This window comes from Juglans microcarpa x Juglans regia, chromosome 5S, assembly GCF_004785595.1.
Source record: "Juglans microcarpa x Juglans regia isolate MS1-56 chromosome 5S, Jm3101_v1.0, whole genome shotgun sequence".
In the NCBI taxonomy this organism is placed as follows: Eukaryota; Viridiplantae; Streptophyta; class Magnoliopsida; order Fagales; family Juglandaceae; genus Juglans; species Juglans microcarpa x Juglans regia.
The window spans coordinates 10,883,874-10,892,494 of NC_054603.1; the positions used below are offsets into that span (position 1 = coordinate 10,883,874).

Genomic DNA, 8,621 nt, shown 5'->3' on the forward strand with positions numbered 1-8,621 from the left:
AGTTCACAAATTGTAATACCTCTATCTAATTTTGTGCAGCACAAAGTAGATAAACCTTAATTACAACAAAATCAAAAAATAAATAGTGATGATCTATATGAAATTAGTAATTTCTTGACATGAAAAGCATCCTCTATTGAAACGGCCTTTTATTCTATATATATATATATAATTGTACAAGAAGTACGCGTGTATATATATATATATATATATATATATATATATATATGATCTTTGAGATGCTTAAAAGTCCAAAATCTATAAGTACTCGGTCCTACTTTTCAACTTAATTAGTTGCATTATTCTGATTAATCTTTAAAAAGACAAAGGAGAGATTTGATTGTAGTTTGACTACCCAACAAAAATGGGTACAATTGGAATAGTTTTTCATACAATGTGCATACGAATTACAGTGCATACTTATCTGGTTTAGGGCATGGAGGATAGTAGTTCATCCTCATAGACTAAACTCCATCACTAAGCAGCTCCCACATTTCCTCAGATCAAGCAAAAAATACAAAAAGCAAAGAGAGGAAAGCAGAGAGAGAAAGAGAGAAAGAGAGAGAGAGAGAGAGATACCTGTACGTTGAATTGCGTCAACAGAGAAGAGAGATTTGTAGGGATTAGGGCTCGAAACCAAAAATGGAATTTGATTAGAGTTAGGGTTTAAAACCAAAGAGGGAAGAGGACATCTGCTTAGGGTTAGGGTTCATATCAATCTCAAAGAAAAAAAAGGAATTTGACGGAGGAGAGACCGAGAATCGACAGTGCTGAAGTGAAGAGAAATAGAGGATGGAAAGAGAGAAAAGAGAGAGCCTTATCGTTTTGGCGAGAATGAAGGAGCCTTCAGGTTTATGTGATGGGCGAGACAGCACGGAGAAGGTGGGATGCGAGAATGGAGGAGAAGGTGGGATGGGTGAAACGGTGCGTTGTGTTGCGTTTTTTCCCTACAAATTTGATCCAAATTTATTTCCCGCCCCAAACGACTAAAATGAAATACATCGTTTCATTAAATTCATTCTATGTCAGCACTTCGGTGCACATCGGTGCGCATAACCGCCTGCCTTAAGACTTTTCCGCTAACCAATCAATGACTGATGGGTATTATTAGTAGAGCAATGCTACACAGTCACTCCAATCTTTTTATATTATATTTTTTTAAATTTTTTAATATTTTTTTTAAAAAAATTTGAGTTTATTTTTTTAAAATTAATTCAATTTTTCTATTCATTATTTATATATTAAATATCTGATAAAAGAAAAAAATAATAACAATTAAAAAAAGTATAGTGTGTGGAAGTTGTGTAGATAATAGAAGATTGTGTAGAGTTTTTCTTATTTTGTTTGCCACGATATTCCCACTGACATTCCCAAAAAAAGCTCGCGATGGATCCTCCTCCTCCTACCCCCCAATGCCAGTTCCAGAATTGGCTAGAGCTTCCCCGGGACGTGACTGCATCGTTCCTCCTGCGGCTCGACGCCATCGAGATCCTCACTAGTGTGTAGAAGGTTTACTTGCTCTGGCGCAACCTCTGCAAGGACCCGTCCATGTGGCGTAAAATCGACATTCGCAATCACGGCGACCTCAAGAATATGCCCTACAACCTCGCGACGATGTGCCGTCATGCCGTCGAATGTAGCTGCTACCAGCTGGTCGATGTCAACTTCGAGTAACGAAAGGTAATTTATTTTGTTTTTCCATTTATTTCTGTTTAATTATTTTTTCTGATTTTTTTTTAATTACGCGACTATAACAAAGTTTTTGGTATTTATATAAATATATGCTTTCTCTTGTTTTTTTTTTTTCATTTTTAATTTATTTTTGGGTGGAACTTTTCTGTACTGTGATATTGTTGGGCTTTTGTAGTCCAACGTGATTGGGAAGACTGGAAGAATATTCTAATTGTTAAAAATTTTCCCATCTCTTTGTGCATTGTGGCTGTGAAGATTGATCTTGTAGTAGCCTAAATTTTTCTCATCTCTGTGCATTCTACTTTATTGACTTCAAAGGTTTACACTTACAAGTATGTTGGTTAAATTGGTATATGTGAGTTTAAACTATGCTTTGTCTAGCGTATGATGTTAGTCAGTTTCCTTAATGGAAATATTGTGACATTTAAGTATTTAAATGATTGGGTTGTTGAATTTCATTGCTTTCATCTTTGTTTTAGCATGATAATCGAAGTTGTTGGTTTTGATCAGGATTTTGAGTTTTCTTTCACATTGTTTGGGCTTGGTTCTATAAAATGTAGGGATATTATGCTTGACATGGTTTTGACTTCAGCCACAATTTTAGTTTGACCTTCCCTCTTCCACTCCTAACTTGTTTGGGAAAAATATTGTGCTTGAGGTTCCGCATGTAAATGGTACTGCAGTAATGTTACTATCAATTTACTTGAATGTTATGGATTTTTTTTTCCTGTTGTGAATAAGATTTCATTAACCTTAAAATGAAGATACAAAAAGTAGGGATGGGAACCCCCAACAAAATATCCCGTTACAATCAACACTAGACTAATGTGGGAATCATGTCCATGGATCAGCAACCACCTCTACATTCAATTTCAATCTTAAGACGCATTGGATAATTGTGAGAGACAACAGTCACCTCCAATGTATATCTAACCGAGACAAGATTGAACTCACTCTTTAATCTATTAGGAAGTCATTTTTTAACTCTCGCTTTAGCCTGAAAAACAATGCTTCCACACAGAATGACTAATATCAAATTGAAGAGGTCAACAAATTCTTGTTGTGCAGTATTAAAAATTCCCATTGAAACGTCTTTTTTGCCATCTATTCCTACTTTTTTTTTTTTTTTTAGAGAAACATCAAAATCACTTTGTTCAATCAGTTTGTGATTATTGTGCTATATTTTTGTGCTCGTTTATAGTGTATATGTGAACCTTGCTGTTGGCCAATAGCAGATTTATACTTTAGTGCCCTGTCATAGCATTAGTTGACAGTAAGAGCCTTACCCAAAATATGGTTTTATGGGAGTTATAGTTAACAAATACTTGTATGCAAGCTTTGGTGAATGATCCTATTCCATTGATATGTATAGTAGATTTGATGATCATCAAAGGCTACCGTATGAATATCTGAGTTCTATTGAAATGACCCATCTGTGCTGGGACCCCAAAGAGAATAGTCAATTTGAAGCTTCCTTAGAATCATGACATACACCCAGTTTCACCTAGTAAGTAGCACCTATGACTACCTTTATAACTTTCCCACTCTATGTGATTGGGAATTTTCTCTAGATGTAGCTTCCCTGTTTTATAGGTCCTGCCCATTTAGGAATCCTTGAATAAATAGGTTATTCCATCATATCATAGATGGATTTGCCTTTAACCTTTTCTAGTTTCCAGCTTGTATTTAGGTGTTTACTCTTGTATTCTTCCTTTGTACTTGGACTGTAATGCCCCGGTTCCACACGGGTCGGAGAGGTACTTCCTATCACTTAAAGTCACATTTCAACAATATAATAATAGACTCCAAATTCTCAATATCATATAGAAATTTTGATTCAAACTAATTTTTTCAATATAACCAATTTTCCAAAATATCAAGTCATCATAACACAATAAAGTTTCTTAATAAAAATCGACAATACTCATAAAAACTTTCTATGCTTAATCCACTATACTTAAATCATCTCACTCAATACCTCATAATCTTGATCCTCAGCTGAACCATCAAAATATCTGAAAAATATTGTGGAGATAAGGGGTGAGTTATCAATAACTCAGTAAGTAAAGAACTTATACTAGCATGTAAACATGAGCTTTTATAAATTTGATATGCAGAACAAAACATTTACATTCAGAATGCAGAAACAACATATTTACTTTCAGAATGCATAAAGAAAACTTGTTGCAAAACATCAGAGCGAAACTTTCAGAATAACTTTCTTATTTAAAAATCTTTCGGCATATCATAAACTGAAACATCATCTTCATATCATATAAGAATTGTATCGAAACAGATATCATGTTTAACCCCCATGGTAGGATTATAAACTGCCATTATACCTTTGGTTAGGCCGTGTACCATGTTCACCCTCGTGGTAGGGTTATAAAGCATCATTGTACCTGTATTTGAGTCGTATACCATGTTTCACCTCGTGGTAGGGTTATAAACCACCATTATACCCGTGGTTGGGCCTTAACAAAAACAGAACAGAACAACATCGGAACCAGATCATATTCAAATACAAAATCAGAAATTCATGCCAAGGTTTCAGATGCCACATCATATCAAAACAGAAAACTGAACAGCTTCAGATCATTTCACATCTTATAAATAGAATCAAAACATCTTCATTTATTCACAGTAAAAACTTTTAGATTTTCATATTCACTTTTTTGCATAGTTCAGAAACATAATACAAAAAATTAGCTCATATCTACACCAGTCATGACAGAAAATACTCTCTTATATAGAGTTTATGCATAGCAGAACAAACATTTGAGGTTGTCTTCAGATTTCTTTTCAAAAGCAAACATGCATATTTTCAAAGTCAACTTCATTTCATTTCTTTTGTGCAAAACTAGTATATGAACCCCGCTTACTTGAACTTTTTAGATTATTAGAATTTCTCTACAGCAGGTTGAACGAAAATCAATCGTCACCTATAAAATTTTTCATGAAATTCCCATAAATTTCAATCGAACACTTACTTCGATTATTAAATCTAAATTCCTCGAAACCCTAAAATATCATTAAATCTCAAATACATCAATTTTCACTCAATTTTTCCCTACCAAGACATAAACTCTAAATTCTATAGACCTTAAGACCAACAGTAATTTAAAAACCTTAATTATTTTCTATCAAACCACTTTTTAGCCTAATTTTAAAAAAAAGAACCGGAGTACACTTAAAAAATCCAATAATTTTCTACAAAAAGACTGGCTCAACATAAAAGAGAGACAACCCACTGAAATATAACTTTTTAAAAGTAAAATCCTCATGCTTTGGTTTAAAAATCAAAGGGTAAAATTGTACTTTTGTCAGAAATTTTTTGTTAACTTTACGGCAAAACAACTCCTTCCCATTTTGAAACAATATCAAACTGCAAGGAGTTGTAAGACTGAGGCTTATCGAGAGGGAAGGACTAGGCACGACGGAGCTGGGTCTGGGCAGCGGTTGAGGGTGGTTAGTGCAGCAGCCCATCGTTGAGAGAGAGAGAAAGTGATAAGAGAGAGACTGTGATGAGAGGAAGAGAGTCAAAAAGTGGTGAGAGAGATCGGGGAGGAGACCGTGGGCACGGCATGACCTTACTAAGTGAGAGCGGCGGCTTGGGGTGGCGTGAGGTGCTAGGCGGCACTTTTTGTGCCGTGTGGTGACGACGGGGTGGGGCTTAGTGACGTGGCTCATGGTGGGAAACAATTCCCCTGTTTCGGTGGTAAAAAATAGAGGTGGCTTTCGTGGGTTCATTGCTGGGTCACGGTGGTGGCGTATGGCAGCATTGTGGAGGAGGATGCAGCGGCTTGACCTCCTTGGGAAGCTGCAGTTTCTGTGTGATGGTTGAGTAAAACTGTGAGGGTGCAAGTTGGTTGCGTGGTGAACGGTGGGGCTTTGGCTTCGGTGATGGTCACTAAACTTGAAGGAGCAAGGTCGTTCTCATGGCTGGCTGTTGAGGAGCGTAGATGAGGGCGACGGTGGTGCAGGTTGGCTTTTGGCCGTGCGTGGGTGCTGCACACCGTTGCTGATGGTTGAGGTTTCACGTGGAGATGGAGGCTGGGCAGTGGGCTATCACACAGCCGTGGTCTTGAGTGGATGAAAATCGGGCTGCAGTGGATATTTTTGGGTCACGGCAATGGAGTGCAACACGATTGGGGGGGGGGGGGGGGGGTTGTGCTGTGGCTGGCGGTAGCAACAATTCTCAGCAGTTTCTCCATGCAGTAGAGGAATACAAGACTTACATGCATGGGACTATGGGAGTGGAAATTGTGCGTGGTGGGGGTTAAAAAAAACTGACGTTGGTTCTCACGGGTTGGGTTTTGAGGTGATCGTGTAGGGCCCATTTCAAGTATTTGGGCCATTTCCTGGTTAATGTGAAAATAATAAGTAGATTTTTCCTGAGTTTTGGGTCTCCAATCAAGCTCTAAAATACTCTTACTCTTTCCACAAATTTCTCAGCCCAATAAAAAGATTCCTCCTAATCCAAAAATATTTAAAGCTTTTCACTTAATAAGCAAGCCCAATAAATATTTGATATCCGTCAAAAATAAAAAAATTGGGCTTGAGTGTTACATGGGCTAATGCCTATTTACTTGGTAATAAAATTCTCTTACTAGTTATAAGAAAAAAGTCTCTAAACATAGATTTTCTCTTGTGACTGTATGTGACCCAAGCTTTTAATTTAATTGTACCATCTTTGATCAAATTTCTAGTGCCATGAATTTAGAGTTCCCCTGTAAAACTCTTTTCCACCGCACCATACACCCAATGGGGTGTGGATGGTTGTGTTGGAAGGAGGCATAGAGTGAATCGGTTTTTTAAATCTTGCACACGATGAGTGAGCTATTGCAACCACATTGATCCAGTTTTTTTCTTTAGACAATTTTGTTGTGGCATACAAACCTGGCTCAGGGATAAAACCCAATTTGGCCACATTGCCCCATACTTTTGGCAAGTATGGGTGCCATGGGCCATTGGCAACCCCATGGATTCAATTACCCATTGACAATATTAGCAAGTTTTTGGTTCTCCAAACAATCTCCCACGCTTTGGTTCAATAGACTTATCCAGCCTACCTCATTGTAAATTGGAATTGAGAACTGCAAATCGAACTGATCGAGCACTACTTCATTCCCAAAATATCTCTATTTTATTTTGGGAACATTGTTGGTCCAGAATATGTACATTTGGGTTTTAGACTGCTAAAAAATGCTAATATTTCTTTAGATCTCTAAAATAATATAAGCTTATATTGAGCATGTGCACCCCTAAGATCAGTCTGGACTTTATTCTTGGACATCCGGTGCCAATAAAAATAAATAAATAAAATATAAGCTTATATTCATTTATGATTCCAGAAATAAAGTCCAGAGTACCAGTATGAGGTCTAGCTTGTGTTTTCTATGGATGAGTTGCAAACTTGGAGCAGACTGCTCGTGTTCGACTAATCAGCAGGTTAACTTATGTCCCTACCTTTTTTTTGCCCCTCCCCCCCTCCCACTTCAATGCATGTAGGGACTTTCTCTCCATGCACACAGAATGTTTCAAACTACACATTCGTATCTTCTTCTTCTTTCTTCTTTGAACACTTTTTTCTGCATGCAATATAAATTAGACAGCATATCTCCACATTGCAACCCTTCATGAAGAATTATGAGGTATGGCATGCATATGCAAAAAAGCTATCCTTCTTGCTCTTTTATACAGTGCACAATCTATTTAGTGGGGTTTATCAATGTATTCTAACTATGAATTTGGAGATGCGGGATTCTTCCATGTATGCTTCTATTTTCATGTCATCTTATAGTTGCTCCTTCATTTCGTCACCATCTTCATGTCATTTTAACAAACCAAGTCAGGTCAGATGTCTTCGACTCGTAGGTTGCCATAACATTTCAGTGGAGGGATTAAGTGAAGTGGCTGCAAAACTTCCATTGTTGGAGGACCTTGAGATTTCAAACGGTCCGGTGTCAAAAGAACCTCTGGAAGCTGTTGGCCGTTGTTCTCCTCTCTTGAAGTCACTCAAATTCAACAGCCATGGCTACAGAAGACCTCGCATTGAGTGTGATGAGGAGGCAATTGCTATTGCAGAGAACATGAGTGAATTACGCCACCTTCAGCTTTTTGGAAATAAGCTGACTAATGATGGCTTGAAGGCAATACTTGATGGTTGTCATCACCTTGAGTCGCTTGACCTACGACAATGCTTCAATGTCACTCTAACTGGAAATTTGGAAAGATGTGCCTAGCAGATTAAAGATTTGTGATCTCCCTGTGATTCCACCGATGATTATTCAATGCTGAACTTCATGATACCGAATTCTCCAGCGACAGCGATGACTACGTGGGTGATTTTGATAACTACTGTAAATCCCTTTTTAGAGCACTCTCAATGAATTAATTAAAGTTAAATGACACTTTTAACTAATGTGAGATGAATTTTATTTTGACTATTCCATTCACATTAAATTCAACTCACTATCTAAATTTATCTCATTTCAATTCACTATCTAAACTGCAAGCTGCGGGGAGGGGGGGGGGGGGGGGGGGGGGGGGGGGGGGAAGTGAAATGCTTTGGAACAGTGGCCAACTGGTAATGGGAGAAAAATAGCCCTCCAATAACACAAAGACACATAAGATAGTTGGGAAAATACACAATACACAAATCCACACATGATTAAAACCAACAAATGAAAAGAAAAAATTTCCCCCACTTACATTCAAATCTATATCACCCAGAGGAGAGCAGTCGTGTGATTTTTTGGTAGTTGTTATTGCAAAGAACTTAAATAGTTAGCCTTCGGCCTCTCTGATGGGAATAAGCTAACTAATGATGGTTTGCAAACCATACTTGATGGTTGTCCTCACCTTCAATCACTGGAACTTAGGGCTTGTTGTCATGTCTCTCTGGGAGGGAATTTTGGAAGAAAATG

The 8,621-nt window shown here is 37.6% G+C and overlaps 1 protein-coding gene across 1 annotated transcript; it reads left to right on the forward strand.

Annotated features, from left to right (window-relative positions):
* The first annotated feature begins 7,436 nt into the window (after positions 1 to 7,436).
* LOC121267088 (putative F-box/LRR-repeat protein 23) lies at positions 7,437 to 7,937 on the forward strand. Its single transcript, XM_041170965.1, has one exon. The coding sequence runs from the start codon at positions 7,437 to 7,439 to the stop codon at positions 7,935 to 7,937; it is 501 nt and encodes a 166-aa protein (XP_041026899.1).
* Positions 7,938 to 8,621: the final 684 nt, after the last annotated feature.